General features: G+C 33.7%; 1 protein-coding gene across 3 annotated transcripts in view; it reads right to left on the bottom strand.

The window, feature by feature from the left end:
• The window catches only part of MAGI2 (membrane associated guanylate kinase, WW and PDZ domain containing 2), a gene marked incomplete at both ends in the record, with an annotated part of 1,136,641 nt that overhangs the window by 790,439 nt on the left and 322,275 nt on the right, over nt 1-23,927 (bottom strand). For all 3 annotated transcript variants that reach the window (XM_084230806.1, XM_084230807.1, XM_084230808.1), the window contains one exon: nt 23,252-23,368. In XM_084230806.1, the coding sequence (XP_084086932.1) occupies nt 23,252-23,368 (117 nt within the window). The remainder of the gene's footprint in view (nt 1-23,251; nt 23,369-23,927) is intronic.

Genomic DNA, 23,927 nt, shown 5'->3' with positions numbered 1-23,927 from the left:
TACTCCATCCAATAGCAGTGGGGTTTATATTTTTCTTGAGTTCACATAAGATACTGACAAAGATAAACCAAATTACAGGCTATAACCACCTCTAAATATATTCAAAAATACTATCCCATAGATTTTTCTCAGATGACAGTGAAGTTAAAGTAGAAACCAATAGCAAAATATGCCTATAAAATCCCAGATATTAGACATTAAACAACACACAGTATCTTTTGGTGTGAGATGGAACACCTTCCTCCTAAGAGTGATAACAAGAAAAGAATATTCTATCTCATGCTTCTATTTAACCTCACACTGGAAGTCTTATATAGTGCAACATGACAAGAAAAATAATTAAAAGCCATGCAGAATGCAAAAGAAGAAATAAAACCATCCTTGTTCACATAGGGCATGACTGTCCATTTGTCCATGTAGTAAAACAGAAAAAACCCCACAAAAATCTGAAACAAGAAAGTGTAGCAAGTTTTCAGGATAAAAGTCAACACAGAAAGTCCAGGGGATTTCCTCTAACAGAAATTAATAATCAATACAAAATAAAAAAATTACTATTTTTAATAGTGGAAAAGTTGAAATATTTAGGTACAAATCTATCAAGCAAAATAGGTATGGATCTACATGTGGAAAATAACAAAACACTAATGTTTTGTGAACATTAACTAGTTAATCAAAGATCTAAATAAATGGAAAAAATAAATAAATAAATAAATAAATAAATGGAAAATATTCTGTGTTCACAAGGAGAAGACTCAATATTGTAAAGATGTTAATTTTTTTTCTAACTTGATGTATAGATTCAATGTAATCACAAGTAAAATTTCAGGAAGCTGTTTGGTAAGATATTAATAAAATGCTTTTAAAATTTATTTGGAAAAACAAAGACTCTGTAGTAGCTATCACAATCCTGAAGAACAAAGTTGGAATACTGACAACAGCCAGTGCTGACCCACTGTAAAGCTACAGTAATCAGGACAACGTTGTTGCATTGGTAAAAGAATTACACACAGCTCAATGGGACAGAATACAGACCCACATAAATATAGTCATTGATTTTTGACATGACAAAAAGGCAGGTGCATCCTCTGTACTGTCCTGCATGTGATCCTTCTCCTCCATGCTGTGCATATATGTGACCAATAAACTCCTCACTTGTGGCATTTAAGGTATCTTGTATTTTTCCACCCTCATAATCTTCTGGTAGGAATCTCACCAACGGGGTGAATGGGTGAGTAAAATAGCACAATAATAATGAAAAATATCAAAGACTTGATAAACCAGGTATGGAAAATATTGGAAGTTTCTGTAATATATTTGCAACTTTTCTATAAACCTATAATGATTCTAAAATTAAAAGTTTATTTAAAAAGTTCATTGATTCTTCTCAGTTTTTTTGCAACCAGATTCCTTAAATTGCCTGAGATCACAAAGCTTATAAATGGAGGTATCCAAATGGTAAGGGAGCACATGTCCATGTAAGCCATAATTTAGGTAAATGATCAAGAAGACAACCTTTGGAGCTGGGTAGCCTGGGTTTTAATCCTGACACCTCCAGTTATGAACTGTGTGATTCCAGGTGGTTTAGGAAATCTCTCTGTTCTTTTTTTTTTTTCATCTGTGAAAGGGGGTTTATCTTCTATCCTCATAAGTTTAGATGAGCTGAATCAAGTAAAATGATTATACACCACCAAGCACAGAGTAAACAATAAATGATAGCTATAATTATTAATAAACAAGCAAAATAGTGAACAAGGTAAAACACAAAAGAAACCTATTATCCAAGTGAATAGTCCTGAAGTGCAAATGATGGTCTCAAACTAAAACTAGGCGACTCTTTAGAGCTCTAAGCTTCTTGAGATGGACATATTATTCTAGATTATTTGGGTTGGCTTAAATGTAGCCATCTGAGTTTTATAAGAGAGGATCAGTAGGGCCAGAGTCAGAGAAAGATTTGAAGATGCTATGAATCTGACTTTGAAGTTGAAGGAAAGCTAAATTCTCTATGTAGCTTTATTTCTTTACAGTCATCATTTCTTTGTCACTCATCATTACTCCATTCCCTTAATTTACCCTGCTTTTTAAAAGAATGAATAACTTCTGTCCATTTTCAACTTTATTTCATGTGATTTTATTTACATTCTCTGGAGAGGAAAATTCCCTGGTAGACAACTTTATTCTCTAGTGAATACCTTACCTTCTGATTTTTTTATTTTTAAAAGCTGATTAATATGCACATGATATCAATTAAAAAAGCAATAAACCTTTCTGAATGAGACTTTAGCTGCTTGATTCAGTATTTGAAGTTAGTTCCAATTACTAATTGGAAATTACAAAATTATTTGCTATTCTATATCTAATCTCCATATTATTTCAAATATTTTTCAAATATTTTCTAACTAGATACATGCATGTCAAAAATTAACATTTAAAAGACTTTTTAATTTTTTTTATTGTTTGCAGGTTAAAAGAACTTTTTCTTTAATGCTATATTTTTATATAAGATTTATAAGTTAGCCAAGGAACAAATGAATATATTTATTATATCATTTAGGTTTTATGGGCTGTTTTATATAAAAATATAAATATATTTATTTACACACATTACAAGTAGGAAATTGCTCTAACATTTAGGATGTTGACTCACAAAATGATTATTTCTCTGCATTAAAATAACATATCATTCAAATAACAAATGGGAAATACACGCTACCAGAGTTTTAAAACTTTGAGATCTTTTTATACAGGCAGTTAGTGTTTTATTTATATAATAATTATCTAAATAATATATTTCTACTCTTGCAAATATTTAATCCTTGGAAACATAAAAGTCACGACTCTCAGAAATGAATTTTAAGATAGAAATTACAGTGCTATACTCTTGTAATTATAATACTATGCTCTTGTTTTTATAATTACTTCAGTATATTTGTCTTCATTTATTAATTTGTTTAGCTTCTAAAATATCAAATGCTTTTCATTTAGTAGACTCAATTATATTGTTCAGTAGAATGCTTACTTGAGAAAATTATTTTTGATCTATAGATAATCCTTCATAGAATATATTTATAATATCTAATTCCAGTGTTTGAGTTCCTTCACTGATGTCCTCTGAACCTATATCAAGTGATGAATTACCAGCACACTGGGAGATGAAGGCTTTCACCATTTGAAAACACTATCTTCATAACTCAGGCAGTGAGACTGTCCTTCTTCACTTGGTAAGCATTCTTTCTTTGGTGAGGGGTGAGGGAATTTATTTTATTAAATAATTTTACTGAAGTAACATTGATCTATAACATTATCTACCTGCCAGTTTACATCATTAAAGTTAACATCTGTATACATTACATTATGTTCACTATCAAGAGGCTAATTACATTTTTCATCAGACAATTGGCCCCTTTTACCTGATTTACCATCCCCTTTCACCTTTCCTTTGTGGCAACCATTTATTTGATCTTATGTCTACAAATTTGTTTTTTCGACTGATTTAGACATTAGTTTGTTTTGTTTGCTCATGTGTCACATTTAAGTGAAAAATAGGGTGCTTGTCTTTCTCCTCCATCTGATTTATTTCACTAAGCACAATACCCTATAGGTTTCATCCATGTTAAAAATGGCAGGATTTCATCTATTCTTACAGCTGAGTAATATTTATTTTTTTATTTAATTTTGTTTTTAACCATGACTCAACAGTAAGTCACCGATTTTTGCTTAAATTAAGTTTAAACTTTTTAATCCCTGTCTGATGTACCCTGGAGTGATTCTGCCTTCAGTTTTTAGGGACACTATATAATGCTATACTTAATCCTGGTGTTGCAAATAAAATATTCATAGTAAAATAGATTCTATGAAAACTTGCTTGGTAAGTATTTATTCTTAATTTAATTCTGGTTTGTAGAACAGTTCATCATTGTGCAAAGTAAAGTCACCTTTGTTAATTCAATTGTATACATATGTGAAGACACCCCTGTAGATTCCAAGTAAAGCTTTCCATGCAGCTCAGTCAGTCATCTACAGTAGCAGCAACACTTTATCCAGATTGCATTTTGTCACAAACCATATTTACTGCCCCGTGTTTATATATTCTGTGATCACATCAGAGGACATTTACAAAGACTAATGAAGAGTTACGCATTTGAAAAAGGCAAAACAGAAGCAACACTATTTAGCACTTAAATGACATTTTTCATTTTTAAATTACTTTTCCAAGAATACTAATTAATCTTAACTTTACCATAAAGAAGGTAAATAAGTTATGATTCTTATTTTGGATGTAAGAAAAATGAGGTAGAAAGACTGAGTTATTTATATTTTTCTATTTCTCACTCTACCCATCTATCACATATCTATTTAAAATTTATTTTTTTAAATGAACACATTAACAATTAAACAACAACAAAAACTGAAATCAGATTTGATCTATTTGAAAGATCATTCATGGGAGATTAATCCATGAGACCCATCATTCTGCTTGTTCTACCTCTTGCTCATTCCTTTTCATTTTACTACCTTGGAGCTCAAGGGAGTTGTATGTTTTGATGTAGAGATGAACAAACTAAGGAAGCAGAGTTTAGTCAATGCACAGAACCTGCACCAAAATCCAGGTGCATACAAATCTCCATCCTGTCTAGCTATCGCATACCAAGATGGGGCATTTACTGTTTTATTTCTTCTGATTCTGTCTCTTGCTACCCTGTCATTATTCTATTTTCTACATCTGTGATACAGAGATTGTAGGGCACATACACACCCATGAGTATCCATGAGTCAGGGAAGGATCTATTGCAAGGGTCTGTGTTTCCAGGCTGAGGATTATGGACACACATGAGCGAGAGAACAAAATAGAAGGGCAGCCCCGAACATTTGCTATTAAACTGAAGGAACACTCTCAAAATTTGGAGGGCATTTATTTTCATAAGGAAGGGCAACACAATTTTTGTAGTGATGAATAATGTGGCACTCTAACAAGATAAGAAGGTGAAATTTTATTCTATAACTTTACATGGCTTCATGAAAGTGAAGATGGTATATTAATGAGAAGGAAAAAATATATAGATATAGGTGTGCTGATGAATACAACTTTAATTGCTAAAATCTTTCAGGCAATAACTGGTTTTAGGAAAGAGTGTCCACTTATAATGATTATTATGTCAATTTAACATTAATAAAGCCAAAATATGCAACTTAATGTTGATTATGTTTCATACATGTTGATAACTATGATTTCTAGCCCTTGCATGGAACCTAATTGAAAAATCATTATCTGGTTTTCAAAGTTTATCACTAACTACAGAAAAAAGGATTCTATGGTGCTATTATTTCATACATAATGAGTCAACACTTAAAGTTGCAGATTTATCTAAATCATTTAAGCTATCCAAGTTCAAGGCACAAACTACATAAAAATTACACAGAAAACTACAGAATCTTTATTTCATCCTCTTTTTCCCCATTAATCATGTCTGGAAGTCCCTGCAACTATAGAAAAATAAAGTAACCATATTAATTTTATTTAAAAGTTTTATTTTTCCTTATTAAAAAAAAAAAAACAAACAACCAGCATGCCAAATTAGGAGACATAAACAGTGCAGTAACATATTGTTTATGTTGACTACTTTCTTTACTTTGACATATGAACACATGGCAAAGAAAAATGTTTATAATCGTATAGCTCACTTATTTTTAAGAACTGAGAGAGGGGGTTAATAATTTTGTCTAGGATTCATGCTGCAGGGGAGGAGGAGGGAGAGGGATCAGAGGGAGGGATGGAGGAGCACAGGGGACTGTGGCGAAGATGCACAGGTGCCTTGGGGAAGGAAATTCTATGGGGACTCAATCTGAAGGGGTGGAGGAAGCAAATATTGTTTTTAAAAAAAGTTACACTAAAAATAAATAAATATACTTATTAAAAATAATTTTTTCTAGGATTCAGTTTCATATAAGGACAGTTTAGTTCATATTAGAACAGTTCTACGCTGTGATATAACAAATTAACTCTCAAATTTTAATGTAATGTTTAACATAGAAAATTTTCATGTGACATATTAAATCCAAAGTCATCTAGTATAGTTTCTATTCTTGTGAGAGGTACACTAATTAGAATATCTGGCCACTGAGTTCATTGCAAAAGGGGAAGAGAGAGGGAAGAAGGGTACCAGTTGAAGGCTTGTTCAGTCACAATCATTGTCCAGAACTACTCATGTGGCCCAAAACCAGCTACAAAGGAGACCACAAAACAGAAAAATACTCTCTTCATTGAGCTCTATATTGATCTCTACCACAATCGAAATTTAATTATTTCCAAGAAATTAAGCCCAAATCAAGCCAATAGTTGGTTTAAGCAAGACTGTGTAGTCAAATGGGCTACATTTCAGGTTTTAATACAAAAACAGAAACATGGTTACTAATCTATAAAAGCCTAGGTGCAAACAACTACCATACAAGATGGAGAGTTCACTTTGAACAAAAGTAGAAAATATCTGGAAACATTCTTAGTTATCTCTTGAATCCATTAATTACAGTCCTATGCTATTTTGCATTTCTCTAAAGCTTTAACTTACCAAATTCTGTGAGCTTGGCTAGATGGGATGAAAAAGGAAGGTTGATTAGTCTTTTTCCTGGTCCCTTATTTAGGTTTTCTAAATTCCTGCTATGAGTGAGACCATCCGGTATTTTTCATTTTCAAAGTAAAAATCAAAATCAACAAGCAACTATAAGCCAGAGACACACCACGCAGTTGGGGGGGTGGGGAGGGAAGGGGAGAAGAAGGACTAGGGTCAAAATAAGGGGGGGTGCAATGGTATGGGGAATATAACCAATATGATAATGCATACATTGTGCAAAAATGAAAAAAGGATGTAACAATTATATAAAATAAAATATTAATTAAAAAAAAGAAAAAGGAAGGTTGAGGTGAGGGGGAGGGTAAGAACACAAAGGAAGGAAACAAAATAAGTTATGGTGCTTGCCTATGGGTGATTTCCTGATAGGTGCCCATGGTGGTAATACCTGATGGGGTAACCTAATATTACCCCAAATTAAAAATAAAAACTTAAAAAAGGAACCCCACCCCCTAGAGTTGAAACTTAATTTTCTTTTTTTCTGAGGAAAAATAAAAGGAAGAGGAAAGTCAACAGACTTGGTTAAATTTTACTGCTTGTTGAAACTTCATGTGGCATTGCTGATAGCACCCTATTTGGTGTGGACCTCTACAGCACCACGACTATAAAGGAAATGACTACTTTGCAATCACTACTCAGGAAGGATCGCCAAATTTTCACTTAGGATGGCTATTTCAAGTCAATCTCAAGGTATATAGTTAAAGCTAAGATACAGAGAAGGACAGTTGAGGGCTAGGATGAAAAACAAGAAAAAAGGCCTAGGTAGATGGATGATAACAGAGTAACTGATCTCAATCAAGGTGAATCAGCAATTTCAAGGTTTGGAATAAATAACAGAAAAGGGCAGTAGTACTATGACTCAGCAGTAATGTATGTGCATAGGTTCTCTGTGAATGGAGCTTGTTTTATTAGAAAAAAAAATCCAAGACATTTTATTTCATTGACTAAATGTGGGGATTAACTACATCAGCACTAATTACACTGTTTAATAGTATCAATTTTGCTGCTACTTTTATCTCTCCTGTAAATAAAAACTACCTTTACCCCAAAGGATTGGCTGTTAGATGAATTTCATTATGCTAGTCAAGGATTAACCGCCTGTCACATTTTTATTACAGAAATATTTTGGATTGTAATTATCTGTGATGCCTCATACACTAGTAGGAAAAGTGCAAGACTCTCAAGGGAAGTGTTCTGATTTACTTGGCTGCTACTGAATGGATAGAGTTCATGAAACATTTTATTTTGCAGAGTTGATGGAACACATGATAGTGCAATGGAGCTAGGAAGATAAAGAAAATCTTAGAGGCCTGCTTCTCAAAGATGTTACAGGTTATGAATTTGAGATTGTTCTTAGTATCCCAGATTGAGAATAAAAAGCTTCAGATATAATGGATGCTGATGCCTCCTTTTACCCTTGCACATCCTCTCAGCAGCAGGAACTCCTCCACCTGTGTCCCAGATTTCTTAGCTACCCCCCAATCTTTCTGTTCTGCCATTAGATATACAAGAGATGTGGGGTAGGGACTGGTATACTGAACAATTGGCAGGGACCTCACCTGAAGCCTGGTCAAATACAACTATTTCCATCCCACACGCTCTAGCCTCACTTACCCACCCCTGATTACACTGATACAAATAACAACCACTTAATATCTCACCTGCTGGAGAATTTCTTGCTCTATCATCTATTCCTTTTTGTCTATCTATCTACTCTCTATCTATCTATATAATATCTGTAGATAATTTTACATGTTTTTAAAAGTTCAGGTATATCTGAACATGGAGCATATTTTCCCTTATTCTTGCACCCATCAATCGATGCATCGATTTATCCATCAATAGATTGATCCATCCATCCATCCATCCATCCATCCATCCATCCATCCATCCATCCATCCACCCATCCATCCATTCATCCATTTATCCAACCATTCAATAAACATTTTCGGGCATGTAAGCAAACGATGACCAAACCGAGCTGAATACCAGCAGCTAATTTTTCAGTTAATTCACCAAGTTCTAAAATCTAGTCCATAACATTGATAGCCTAGCGAATCACTGAGGTCAGTATCAAGGAAGACAGTGATACCACACATGATGACTAAATGCACACAGGAAGCCCATTTACCAATTTATAATGAAAGATAACTCACATGATCTATAACATCATCTCTCCTAAAAAATAGTATGTCACCATAATCAGGTAGGTAAAGCTCTATGGGAAAAATATATATTGATGACTTTGTAAATGAAATATGATCAGAAGAAGAGACTATATTGGCATCAGATAACCAAAGACACTCTGCACAGCAAGGTTAGGTTATTGCTTGTGGGACTCTAGTGGCTGTCATTTAGGCTAATGTTATATTCTCCCTGTTAGGGGATCCTTTTCATTATGTCAAGGACAATTAAAGTTCAGTGCTTATGATTTTTCCTTTTACCATACTTGACAGAGACACTGTCAATCCGTAACCAATTGACCTTCACTGTACTATGTCACTCTGACACATTTATTTATCTATAGTCATTGCTCCCAGCTAGGTTGATTTTTGCCATGCCAAATTTGACAATGTCTAGAGACAATTTTGGTTGTGACAATTGGCAACTAGTGGGTAGGAGCCAGGAATGATCCTGAATGTTCCATAATGCACAGGGAAGTCACCACAACAGAGTTATACACCCAAAAGTTCAGTCAGACCAGGGTTTAGAAACCAGGCTCCAGAGATGTTGTGTTGGTCAATCTGCCTATAGTGTACCATTGTTTGCCTCAGGATTATTCTGAATCCTGAAAGGGATTCTGTTAATTATATTTTTCTCCCACTACATGTAGATATCAAATTTAACAAGAAACAAAGCTAGTTATTTCCCCTTTTCAAGTACCTAGTGACAAAACACTGTGTTCAAAGTGTCATTAGATTCATTTTCCTAAAATTCAACTGTGTTCCCTTAACACCCTTATAAGGACTTGCTGATAATAGCAAAATTTATTGAATATTTACTTTCTGCAAAGCACTGTTCTGAATATCTTTATTAATTTATCAAAATATTTCTATGAATTAAGAACTATTTTAGTCTTGTTTTATAATTAGTGAAACCAAATCATTGAGAGCTAAGGTAGTTTATTAAAGCTATCCAGTTAGAAAATGGTACAGCTAGGATTTAAACATGTGTTTTGGTATATGCCATTCTTTATCTAGATGGGCTTTGAATATGCTACAAACCATTAACAGAATAAAAATTGAAGCTCTGATAATCAGTTTCAAAACACTCTGTAAATCTGTCTTTTCTACTTGATTTACCATCCAAAACTTTGAAACATAGAAAATGCACCTCTATTCTTCTCACATGCAATACCTAGCACTGAGTATTCATTCAAAAGGTCTCCTCAGCTGGAGTAACCTTCCAGCTCCTGCTACCTATTCAATCTCACTTAAGTGTCGCACTTAAAATACTTTTTTTTTTTTCTGAAGGTTTTTGCTTGACTGCTACAGTTCATAGGAATCAAATTTCTGTAGTATTTATTATTCTGAAGGAAAAAAATGGCCTTTAAACATTTACTCCATGATAAATACAATAGATAGTAATAGACAGAAAGATAAATTAAGATGAGATTGATAGATAACATGGATAAATATATTTGAAAACAGCCATAAACTGGCTGTTTAAAAAATGCAAGTTGTTATTTATCATGTACAGATGACCTTTAACTGAAATTCAATCTTCAATTTGAAAAATGCACATGTGTTTTGTATTCCTATTATTTTACTGCTAGGAGAGAATTTATGTCTAATATAACATATAAACATATACACATGTAATAAATATAGATACACATATATGTATATATGTGTGCATGCATAGGATGTCTGCATATACATACAGAATGTACAGACATAAACATAATCAAGAGAAAAACTAAGGTTTCAACTCTGGCTTTGGCAATTATAAGCCAAATGATCTTGAGCTACTAAACTTACTAAGCCTCATTCATCATGCCTAAAGTGAGATGAATAGTGAAGACAATATTCATGGACTAATAGGCCACTTGCTGGACATAACTTGAAGCGGGCTTCCTGGGAACACAGGTGAGGATGGACCATCACAAGAACCCTAAGTAACTCAGGGTCTCTGTACCATCACATTTCCCTGTGGGAAACCATGGATCCACTATTCCTAGGCTAAGTCCTCTATTCTGAGATTCTGAAAACTCCAGAGTTATATTGACCAAAAATGTGGGTTTATAAACTAGTAAATTCTGACCAAGTTTACCATCACAGGGCTACCCAAGAAAACCTTAGTTCTTCAGAGATTGCCGTGATACTTGGTTTTTTTTTTCTTTCCTTCTTATTCCTGCTGTCTTTCCTTCTTATTCTTCCCCCAAATCATAAGTAATCTGGAGTATTACTATATAAGAGCATGTGTGAGGGAAGTTCTCTAAACTGAATTCATGTTGCTCAATTAAATTCAGTTCTTCTAGGCCTGTATCTTCATCAGGTCCAATAACTTAGTCATTATTGTTAAGATGAACTAACTTGGTTTTCTAATAATAATCAGCTCCTAAGTATCAATGTTGGTTCTGGGTCTTAACTATGATACAGGATAGTTTTGTTGCCTTATTTAGTTGTATATATTCTATTTACTCATCTGTAAAATGAGAAAAAATAATATATGCTAGATTTAAATTTGTAATTTAAATAGCAGAGAAGATATATTGAGAATATATAGAATAGTGAATAGAAGCTATATTGTAATCATTGCACATTTCTAGCACCAACTGGTCATATTCACATAGTAGCTCTCATGCTAGTTGAATTTAATTAAAATAAATTACAATATAAAAAAGTTTATAAAATTTTAAACTATTTAAATTTAACAGGTTATTAGGTGCACTCATGACTCCAAATTAATAATCACAATTTTTATAACCAATGAATTTAGAAAATAATTTGTTATACATGTAGCCATATTCTGTAGAAATTAAGATCCAATCTACAAAATAACTGAAATTAAATTTTTATATTTATATCAGGAAATTGATGTTATTTTTCCAAAAGTAATGTTAGGTCAACATAGTGACTTAAATACAAGTTTTCCAAATTACACTTAGTCATGTTTTCCTCATACATGCATGTTTTATGCATTTCATCCTCCCCAAAGTCTCATAACATGACTCTTTAATGAACTTAGAGATGAAGAAATGATATTGGGGCTTACAAAAAGCTGCCAGTGTTGACCTCTGATCACAGATGCTGTGCCTCTTAGTGTTGAAAGCATCTTACTTCTTTCAAACTATAATTAATTTTCTGTAGTGCTTCAAATAATATATTCAACTCCTCACTTTTAATTAAGACTCCTTTTCTTGTTCCAAGTTTAAATTATGTTCTGAAAGCAATTTTTGTCAATTGCTTTTTCATGTGAGAAATATAATTATGAACTAAATTTTGTTAGTGTCACATTCATATTTTTAATAATAAAGTTGTGAATAAAAAATGAACAAAGACTTATACACATTTACAATGCCTCATTCTGTATGTAAGTAGAGTAGAATAATTCCACAATACACTGATAATACTAAGTGTCCTGGTTTTCTGAAAAACAAATACACTTCCCTGGTAGCTTTTATAAAACCAGTTAGCATATTGTACATCAATTATTATAATTTTGATATAAGTAAAAAAGCAAAAATCTTATTTAGCAAACACTGCAATTTTTTCACTAATATAGTATGACTATTATTTTTATTGTTAGTATTATATTATAGGTTAATCTAAAAAGGAATATAAAACAGTATAGTCAATTAAAAGCTTAATAAATTTATGAAGATGATATTATGTATCATTTGGGTTATCATAGACAAGAAACATGCTTTATATGATATTTTCCTTTGTATCAAAAGCTCTTAAGCATGTGATTTTTTTTTTAAAAGATTTATTTATTTATTTATACAAGCACTGGGTACAGTCAGAAGCAGAGGAGGGTGAGAGAATTCACCAGAGCCAGAGTGGGGAGCAGAGCAGGCAGAAGGAAGTACACTGCTGAGGGGAGCAGTGGGTAGCAGGAGAGGTCTGAGCACCATGTGGGACCCTCCTCCGGTGGCCAGGGAGCAGGCTGGCGCTGGAGAGGCTGCAGGCAGCTTCACAACACAGCGCTCAACCGCTGCGCCACCGGGGAGGCCCCAAGCATGGGATATTTTCTGCAGGAGGAACTTCAGTGTCCATTCTCTAGCTTCTTGAGTGTCAACAGACAGTTGTAGCCATTGCTCAATTCTGGCTTTGTGGCTCTTTGAATCATATTTGTAGGCCACAGAGATGGCCATTACCCTGGTAGGGCAGTTCCTTATTGCTTGCATATTCTTCTTGAGTATCTATTCTGTAACTCTCTTCTCTAATTTTTGCAGCAGTTTCCTAAATACTGAATTCCCTAAGTCTCTTCCTTCTTAAAATACCTTTTATGATTTTATTTCCTGGACTGAACCCTGAATGATCCCCACATTTATAGCATTTTGCTTTACAGAATAGAAAACTTACAAAAATTCTTTGACACTGAAAACAATAAGACGCGATGGTAAACTTAGCAAAAAATTAAGCTTGTCTGTCACTCACTTGTTCCTAATTGATGTAAATCGCTCAGTAGCCACTAGATCTCACTGCACAAATTAACCTGGATATCTTCAGGCAGAATTAGGACATTTACTCAGAAGACAATGGGAATCTGTGAGTTGGATATCACAAATCTACACATTCTTGGTGAAGAGATTAAATAAGTTTTGCCAACTCTAGACACTATGAACTATACCCAGTGAGGTAGTCAGAGAATTTAGATTCTGAGAAGCTATTGGTGCACCAGGCCACATGTGATGGCTGTCACTATGGCACCAGTCAGGCTGAAACAGGAAAGGGGTATCTCTTCAACAGAAGGGCCAATTTTTCCCATTAAAATGTTATGCACTTGAGGGCCTCCCTGGTGGCGCAAGGGGTTAAGATGCAGCCTATGAAGCTCTCCGCAGCCACTGCAGCACGAGTTCGATCCCCAGCCAGGGAGCTACCCACATGGCACAGCAGACCTCTCCTGACTCGCCTGCTGCTCCCTTCAGCAGTTTACTTCAGTCAATCTGCCTGTTCTGTTCCCCACTCTGTCTCTGGCGAATCCTGTAACCCCCCAACCTCAGGCCTGTACACCAGTTCTTGTATGCATAAATAAATAAATCTTTAAAAAAAAGTTATAAACTTGAAGTAAACCCTGTTATCTCTGTTGTAGTTACCTCCAGATAAGAAAAGGAGGTGAGCAAACCATTGTTAAATATTATTGATCAGTTACTGATCTTGGTCAGTTTGGAGCCTTTGAATGAATGATATTAGTATAGCTCCTGCATAGCTGTGGAATAAAAGTGTGATTTAGAGGTCTTAAATAAGTCACTATTCACTTCTATGGGGACTACATATGAGGGTTGGGGGAAGGAAACATTGTTTAAAAATGAGCAATGATGTAAAATATATATACAAATAAAAAAGAAAATAAAAAATAAGTCACTATTCACTTTGTGATTATTTTTGCTTTTACTGAAAAATTACATACGATGTGTAGATACACATCTAAGAGATCTCCTATGCTCTGGAGCCCCCTAAAATTTGTTCAGAACTATAGGGAAATCAAAGTCACAGTGACGAAGGACACAAGATGGCATTCCTTAAATGGGTCTAGGCATCAGGCATTTAGTAGCTGTCATTTGGGGAAAGGTTCTTAACTTCTCTCCAAGTCTAAATTTTCTGGTCTGAAAAATGGGAACCACAAAACATTTCTCAGAGAATTGCAAAATACAAAAATGTGATTATCGTCCTTGCATGTAGATATTTGATAAATGTTAATTCACTCCCTTTCCCCACTCTAAGAGTGTCATCGACAATGGTTTGCAAAAGATATGCTTTTTATAAAATGCCAAGTAAGGAACTGGGAACTTTTATAAATACATGTTTATACTGATTTTTATAGACAGAATTTTAGATTTAGATTAGAATTCAGAGAAAGAAATACACATAGAAAGTCTACCAGCATTATTTTACAAGCAAAGTTTGGAAAGTAAAGAAAATATTTAGATAAGATAGACACCTTTGTATATTTGACCTCCTATCCTATAATTAAGTAGTAATTTTAATTATTGGAATAATATATTTATAAATTAGAATTTATTTCTCCTCTTATACATTTTATATTTCAATATTTCTTGCAATGATGTGGTAAAGATAACTGGTAGTTAAGTGGTTAATGGCCAAGAAGAATCTCTTGTCAAGATGAAAATAATTTACATTAATCTAGTCAACAACAGACTTGAAAATTTCCCTGATAATTATCAATATTTTTTTAATTGTGAAGATTTTTATCCATATCTGCTTAACCAAAAAGAAAAGTCTTATCTATTGATAGTAAAACATTCATGCTCACCAGATACTCTGTCAGCCTTCAGAGTTCTTTACTTTTCCCCTTTGTCTATACAAATAGCTTCTTTGAACCTTCTGGGAAGCCCCTCATGGTACTAGTGACTCCCTTGAGCTTCCACTTGAAAGTGACTCTCCTGTGGACTGGAAGCCAGATGCACCTCGGATAGAATCCTTGTTCCTCCAATGACTTATGCTTGGTGTTAAGAGGCTGCTTAATCTCAGAGCTTCAAATTCTGTGTCTTCAAATGTGGGATTAACATTTTAGAGGGATGCTGTAAGGACTCACAGAGATGATGTATAAAAAACATTTCCTCCACACAGGAAGTCCTCCGTTAATGTGGTTATTATTTAAAGAGCTGTCCTTGTTGATGTTCATGGAGTCCCAAACCTAGAACTGTCCCTGGCTGGGGGCCCATCAAGCATTTTCCCATTGAGAATGTTAAGCTGAATTGGACATGAAGCCTCAGATTTCCCACAATTACTCAGGTCTTTTACTAATCTGCATAATTTTTTCATTAATGTCAAACAATTAAGCAGAGAAAAAGAATGAGAATCTTTATCAAAGATGGGAGAAGACAAATGGACATAACACCCCAATTCAGTTTTTTCTTTGGAGTACAAGTAAAAGAAGTATCGTACAAGTCAGTAGTGTTGAGCAGCAGGTGAAACTATTTTCATTCCAACAAAACTTATACAGATATTTGTTGATTTTGTTGGCAAAAAAAAAGAAACATTCCTGCAAGTTAGCTTTTAAGTAGGAAAGCTAACAGAATTGGGAATAGAAATTGGGAAATTCTTAGAATTAATCCAATTCTAAACAACTGACTTACCTAAATCATGTCAGGATTTAGGCATATTTTTAAATTTTTCAAGTGTGCTATAAAGATTACACTGAACACTGACTTAGCCTCCCATTACCTAGATCTATTTGCGCATCCATCCTGAGTAAGTGACATTTATTAAAGTTTAACATTTGCAGACACTGTACTTCATGTTAAACATCTTGTAAAGATTACAATCACATTTTCATAACAATACACCTCATGCTTCAGAAGTCTTTATGTCACATCTCAACTCATTACACATTCAAAAGGAGAAAGCAATTTTAAAAGCTTTGTATTTCTCATTATGATTATTTTCCCATCCACTTACTAAGAGTGGACCATATTTCAGAGTTTCATGAATAGTGAAGTCAGATTTCAAGGAACATCAGAGTTATGATGGCATCCTTAACTTGACATTCATAGAAAAATCTGAAAAGTACACGCATGGCTGGTTTTATCCAGAACTGCACTTAATTTAAACCCAGCTTTATGTTTTTCTCTGAAGTGTCTGCAATATTTGATACATCTTCAGTTTCTATAAGTTGTTTATACCTACTCACTATCAAGGGCATTCCATACTCAGAATAATTTAACTCATTTTGATGAACTGATTTGAATAATCACAAAAAAGAAAGCCAGTAGAAGTAGAAAACTACAATATTTTAGAGTAGAATTAGAATTAATTTTATGCCCCTCTGTCTCCCCCTACTTCCTTTATTCCCTTTGCTATAGTTAGTTAATTAGAAGAACCTAGTCCACAGGAAAAAGAATAACTATAAGAAAGTAAAAATCAAAATCAACAAACAACTATGAACCAGAGACACTCTATGGGGGGTGGGTGGCGGGGAGGGGAGTGATTGGGGTCAAAATAAGGGGGTCGCAATTGTATGGGGAATATAAAAATAAAATTTATAATTAAAAAAAAAAAAGAAGAACCTAGTCCAGAACCAGTGGCTCTTGATTTTTAGATGTGTGCTTGTTCCATATTGCTAAGTTGACAAATGGGTAACACCAAGGGTTACCACAACTCATCATGTCTTTGCAATGTTAAACTGTAATGTGTAAATAACTCTGAGAAGTGCACTAAATATTAAAATATACCTAGCTACAATTATTATTCTATTTTTCTTGCTCTCTTGATCAGAGCCATTTGAATCAGAAATTGACTGCTCTCCTACAAATCTACAACCTTAGAGGCCTATGATAACATGAGCATCCCTTGCTATCTGCGCAAAGCTTTCCTACAATTATATAATAATCATCAACCTTGGCACTAGTCAGCAGAATGGAAACTTGGATCAGTCTGAACCTGATAAAGTTATAATTATTTCTATTCTAAAAGTGCATTGATGTGCAATGAGATAGGTTGACCTTCTTATATCTAAGGGGGTACAATTTTGAAGCCTATAGGGGACAGATATTGGACTCCCTGAAAGGTGAGCTCTTTTCCACTGATAGTGATGACTGGCTTTTCCAGATGTGGAAAAAAAGTGGCCTCAGGCACTCATTCTCAATTCTCCTTTGGGCAAACCGTTGAAACCACTGAAGTGTAGGAGTGTACATACCACCTACCTACTTCATCCATGGCCTACAAATACAGAGTTCCTGTGGAGAGCTCACATTATGGAGAGGAAAGAAATAAAAAATATAAACCAAAAGGGAAATACCAATATGAATGATTGAGTCAAAGCAAGAGAAATAGCACATCAAGTGAGGACAAAGGAAATTTTATATGGTTAGGAAGATCAGTAAAATTCTGCACTGTTGGTGTTTATTGGTTTTCTTTTGTGCCACATATGTTCTTTTTTTCTAAAACTAGTACCCTGTGGTGTCAAAATGGATAAATCAATACAAGAACTTCTAATGTTCCTTGACTTTCCATTTTAAGCCACATTCTGAATCCATTTCTCTCCTATAGAGCATGCTGTCAATGAAACCAATGAATGCTACTATCAGACCAGGAAAGACGCCTTCATTTTGTTCAATGAAAAAATGATTAAAAATATCTTTGTGCTTTCACATGTATGATGTAAAACTGGATCTTACTATTCTCAGTGAGAAAGGGGAGGGTATAAACCTAATATAGATTCCTGAAAGTAAAACCATATTTTTAAATTAATATAACAGGCAGGAATATATCTGAATGAGTAAATGGTTAGAATCCTTTCAAGAATTTTCTTTTGTTTAAAAGCTTTTTGAAAATTTTTGAAAGTTTTATTTTGCTTGTGTTTTCAAGGAAGTTTATTAAATCTCTCAAGAAACTTAGTTTTATTTATTTATAAACTGCTTTTTCTTTTGGTCCACAATGCTAGTACCTTATTTATTCCCTAAATAACCTTTATTCTCAACATGTAGAACCAAATACAATTAGGCTAGTTAAAAAAAATAATTTTCAAAAAATCTGGCATTTAAGTCTGAAGTGATTGCAAAACATTGTAATTCATATTCTAAAAGCAAGTTCAAAAACAAGTATGATTGATGATTATTTGAAGCAGTTAGGTTAAGGTTAAAGTAAATGTATGATATACAACTATGGTAAAATGGTGGTTTAAAATCCATCCAGTTGGTGGGACCAAGAATTGGCATAGTCACTGTGGAAAACAGTATGGAGGTTCCTCACAAAATTAGAAATAAAACTACAATCTGACCTGGCAAGTACACTTCTAGATATATATTTCCTTTTGTCAATGCTTGGCTTATATTAACTTAAGGTACTTAAATACGTAGACACATCATTATTAGCTACACTTGAATCATTTCTTCCATAAAAGTAACTTCTTTCATATCTTAAATCTATGATTTTCAATTTATTTGCATTTTATAAAATAATTTTAGACCTTTACTTTTATTGATTTTTGATTTTTACTTGTATAGATTGGTATTTCTTGTAGCTTCAAATAAATTTAAAATACTTCCAATAAAAACTTCTTACCAAATGACAAGGTGTGGTCATGGGAGAAAAGTTTAATTTTAACTATCTTCCATTTAATTTTGAAACTTTTAAAATTGCTCATTGAACTGCTTCATGTCATCTAGAATAATGGGAAAAATATCTAAAATTTATATCTGTGTTCATGCCTGCCTCAAAAGTTAATTTGTATTTCTAATAAATATTAAGGATAGAAAGGAGAAAAGCTTCACCAATAAAAGGAAGTGTTTTTTTTTCTCATATCTAAGATACACAGTCCATTTAATGATGGTTGATTAGACTCAAATTAACTGTATGCAATTGATACCATCAGTAGAACATTAAAACCAATTTTTACTTTTTAAACATTTAAAAATTAATTCAATATTTTTTCTGTATTAATTTCATGCCTACCCCTAATATACTTTTGAAGCTAATTACCCAAAGGATGCTGTATGCTCCTTAACTTTGTATACTTAAAACAGTATGATAAAACAACACTGTCTAATCTATGAATAGATGCTACTAACACCAGCCTTCTGAAAGTGTCTTTTATACACTATCATGGTAATTGAAATCCCATATGATGAATGCTCCAAGTTCTTTTGAGTCCTCTATCTATATGCATTTTTCCTGGTTAGTCTTTATCACATTTCAGATTAGAAGTATTTTGTCTCATCATTGTTTACTCATTTCTTCTTATGTTCCCCATTACATAAAAATAGTCTGAAAGCCAATAGTAGAAAAAATCACTCAGTGTTTTTATTTTTTAAATAAACTTCACAAAGTCACCATGATCCTCTTAAGACCTTTGATTTTTTCCCTGTAAGTTATAAAATCAACTAAAACACATTAATTGGCAAAGTTTAAGTATTCATTTGACTGACTGAGGTTGGTGGGGGGAGGGGGCAGGGGTGGAGTACTTGTCAAAGAGGGGACAAAGTCCAATAGGCTGTGGTGGAGGATTACTGGTGCTATAGTGGTAGGCATGAAATTGTAACAAACACCTAAAAAAGTGTAAACCTATACCCTTAAGTCATGTAACAGGGTGTTATAAACTAAAGTTGATTAATAAAAATTAAGAAAAGGCATCAGTTCTTAAAAATCTTACCCCTATAATTCAATTTTAAAGAATGAAGACCTGATTTTATTTGATGTGTGTGTGTGTGTGTGTGTATGCACTCATGCTACTATATTTCCAACAATTCTATATCCATCACTGAGTCTTTGCTTCCAAACCTTGAAGGACAGTTTTAAAAGTCATTATTGAAGAATTATGTTCTCAGATAAGATTTTGAGAAAGCTAAATGAAAAGTCTAAATACAGTTAAATATTATTTATGGGCTAGGAAATACTTTGATAGAATTTTGGAATATTTGTATTTAAGAACCAGTGGAGACCAGTACTGAATAACCCTTTCCCCTTCTGAGCTCAGAAATCACCCATTAGTGGGGACCAAGTTTCCTTCATAGGGCACTATAGGAACCACGTTGTCGACAACTTGATTTTGCTGAGTATATATGTGTGCGTTAGAAAGAAGGGTGTTCTCTGGAGCTCTTGACCTTTTACATGCTAGGAATTGAGGGACTCCAGCTCTGAGACTATGTTGTGGTTGATTAACGTGGTGGTAGTAAATAGAATTACTCAGTTGGGTCTTACCTTATAAAACAAACAACCTCACATTTTACAAATTGACTACAATTTTGTTTCCATGGAGTCATCCAGTACCTATTCCTGGCGCCATTACTAGATAAAACAAGGGACATCCACATTAATTTATATGTGTATAAGAGCAGTGACATTCTCTTCAGTAATATACTTTTATTTAATAATGCTGGATACATGAAAACCAAGGAGGATTTTAAAAAAAAAATTTATATATTCCCCAAACAATTGCAACCCCGATTTTGACCCCAATTCCTCCTTCCCCCTCCAAAGAGTGTCTCTGGTTCATAGTTGTTTGTTGATTTTGATATTTTCTTTCTTATAGTTATTCTTTTTCCTGGTCCCTTATTTAGGTTTTTCTAGATTCCTGCTATGAGTGAGACCATCCGGTATTTTTCTTTTTCTTTCTGGCTTATTTCGCTGAGCATGATCCCTTCCAGCTCCATCCATGTTGCTGTAAATTGCATATGTTTGTCTTTTTTAAATGCTGAGTAATATTCCATAGTATATATGTACCACATCTTCTTGACCCAGTCATCTATTTTTGGGCATTTGGGATGTTTCCATAGCTTACCTATTGTAAATAGTGCTACTATAAACATAGGGGTGCAGGTGCCCTTTTGAATTAATGTTTCTGTGTCCCAAGGAGAATTTTTTGACCCAAGAGAATATGTAACAAATGTCACTCCACATTCCAGGCCAATAGATATTCTGTGACACATATGCTTCTAAGTGATGGCAGGATTTTTCATACTACATATACATTTTTTTTGCTACACACTCCTGAAAATGTTTGAACATTTCATTGAAAGATACATTGCGTGAAGATGGTAGATTGTCCTGGTCCAATTCATCAATGTAAATGTGACTACGGATATTATAAATCAGAATCCTCACTATCTCTGATACTTTTTCCACTTTCATGCCAAGTTAGATGCATTGTTAGTGAATGATATTATTGGAACTATTAGGAAAGGTAGCTACAAATGGAAAGAATAGTTCTTTCATCATAATCATCAAATTCATTCAGTTTCTAATTATCTTCTTTATAAGAACAATTTCAGAATTTCAAATTAAATTTATGACCTTGTACCAAATCACATCATGAATCTCTATATTTACACATATCCCAATTATTTTGCCATTATATTTATTTTTCCTTTATAGTATTTCTTTACTACTCTAAAGAGATATGACTTATTTAAGAACTTAATTAACTAATGCAAAATTTACTCCTATTATCTTCATATTTAATTAAGACTTCTTATTTATGTCATTGCCTTAGCAAGGACTGTAAGTATTCCTGAATGCCAGCCTCTTATCTACCTCCTTCAGCTTTTAAACATAATAAAGTGCCATATTCTTTATTCAGTATTACAGATTTCCTTCCTTACATGTCACAAAAGATAAATTCACACAGCTGCACTGACATCACAGCTTTGAAAATGCATCCACCCGTTACCTTATAAATAGTTCAGTCACTTACTTTAATCCATCTTCCACTGCCCATCACTCTAATGTCAAACTTACAAATCTAAGAATGCACTTTATTGAACTTCCAGTTTTAAACCATGAGCCCAAAAAGGCTATCCACTTAACTAGCACACACTCAGAGGTGGAATTTGGATTGACAAGATGTCAACAGCAAGTATTCTCATTTAGGAATATTTAATAGCAGTATCCTGTCCTTTTTGTTTATGTTCAGAATTAACAACAACAAAGGTTAGGTCACTTCTAGTATATATGTAGGTGAAAATGATTGGGGCTGAATTATCCACTTTACCTCTCTGTTTTCAAAATAATAATCCATGATCTGTACTATCTATAGACATTTGCTAAACCAATCCCAGAAATTTATATATATATATATATATATATATATATATACTTGTTTATTCCTTTCATTTGTCCTAGCCAATTTTTTTCTTTCTTTAATATTAACCTTCCAGAGTCCATAGATTTGAGTTCATTAGAATTTAGAACAGAACTAAAACAAAAGGAATACACACAACACCCTTCAGAGTCTCTAGAGATTGGAAAATCTCTGGAGGTCATAGAATCTACCTCGAAGGACATAAATTTTAATATCAGTTTAGGATCAAGGATCTAACATGAAAATTTCTTGAGTTAGCCTAACAGAAGAGTATCAAATGAGCAGAAGTAGGTACTAAGAAGTAGACCAGTCAATATTATCATTTTTACTAATCCCTGTCTTTTGAAGTAGTACCTGCTCATAATTAGGGATTGTTTGTGGATTTCTATAGGTTGTAATAGGAAATCTGTACCAAATTCAACAAAACATCATAACTTTCTAAGGGTTACAGATCATTCAGGTTTACTTTTCAAGGCATATTTTCTTTATACTTCTGAGATTGCCCTGCTGCAAATCAGAGATGAGGTTAGGAGTTACTCTGTAGATTCTATTTACAAAATAGCTGTTTCAGCTAATAAATTGAATTTGCATTCTATTGTCTCCCAGTGTGAAGTTCTATCCAAAACATGATTTATTCTGAATTACCAAGATTCTGGTTAGAATCTCAATACTAGTTTGAGAAATAATCTAGATTTTATAACTTGAAAAACACAGGTTTCCTTTGCTTAAAACATCATATACCACACAACCACATTTATAAACGTTTACATTTAAAACTTGCATATCTCAAATTAGTTTTCTGTTCCAAAATCCCCCCATAAAACAAATCACTGCAATTTATCTTTTTTAAAATAAAGAATATATAGCTCAACATCGATCAGTTAATACAGAAAGAATATAGTATGGCCTACTGTACTCACACGGCACCGTACGGAGGTAGAGGTTGTCACGAATGATTTGCTGAAGTTCGTGGTCAACAGAACCCTTCTGAAATCGTAAGTTGAGGTAGTGACGAAGATCCTTATCAACAATTCCTCCTAGAAAAATAAAGATTCTTGATAAGGATGGTGACTAATAATTATTTTAAGTATGCAATTTGATCCTGTCATTAATTTACTCAATAACCCATATAGCTCTTTTGACGGAAACATTTATTGCTATCATAGTAAGATAAGGTTTACTGAGATAATTATTTACAGGTCTGAACTCAATTTTTTCATGCATTCATTCTTTTCATTTAGAATGAAGCCTATATTATGTTAAAATACATTTCTTTCTTTTTTTAAAGATTTATTTATATATTTATACAAGCACTAGGTACAGTTAGAAGTGCAGGAGGGTGAGAGAATTCACCAGAGCCAGAGCAGGGAACAGAGCAAGCAGACTGACGAAACACACTGCTGAGGGGAGCAGAGGGCAGCAGGAGAGATCTGCATGCCATGTGGGACCCTCGCTGGCAGCCTGGGATGGAACCCGCGCTGCAGAGGCTGCGGGCCGCTTTGCAACCCAGCGCTCAACCGCGCCACCAGGGGAGGCCCAAAATACATTTTTTATTCCTGAACTAATATTGAAGTGCCATAGTACATATCATTGAGG

This window comes from Talpa europaea (assembly GCF_964194135.1).
Source record: "Talpa europaea genome assembly, chromosome: 3".
Lineage (NCBI taxonomy): Eukaryota > Metazoa > Chordata > Mammalia > Eulipotyphla > Talpidae > Talpa > Talpa europaea.
This window is presented reverse-complemented; position numbering and strand designations above follow the sequence as displayed.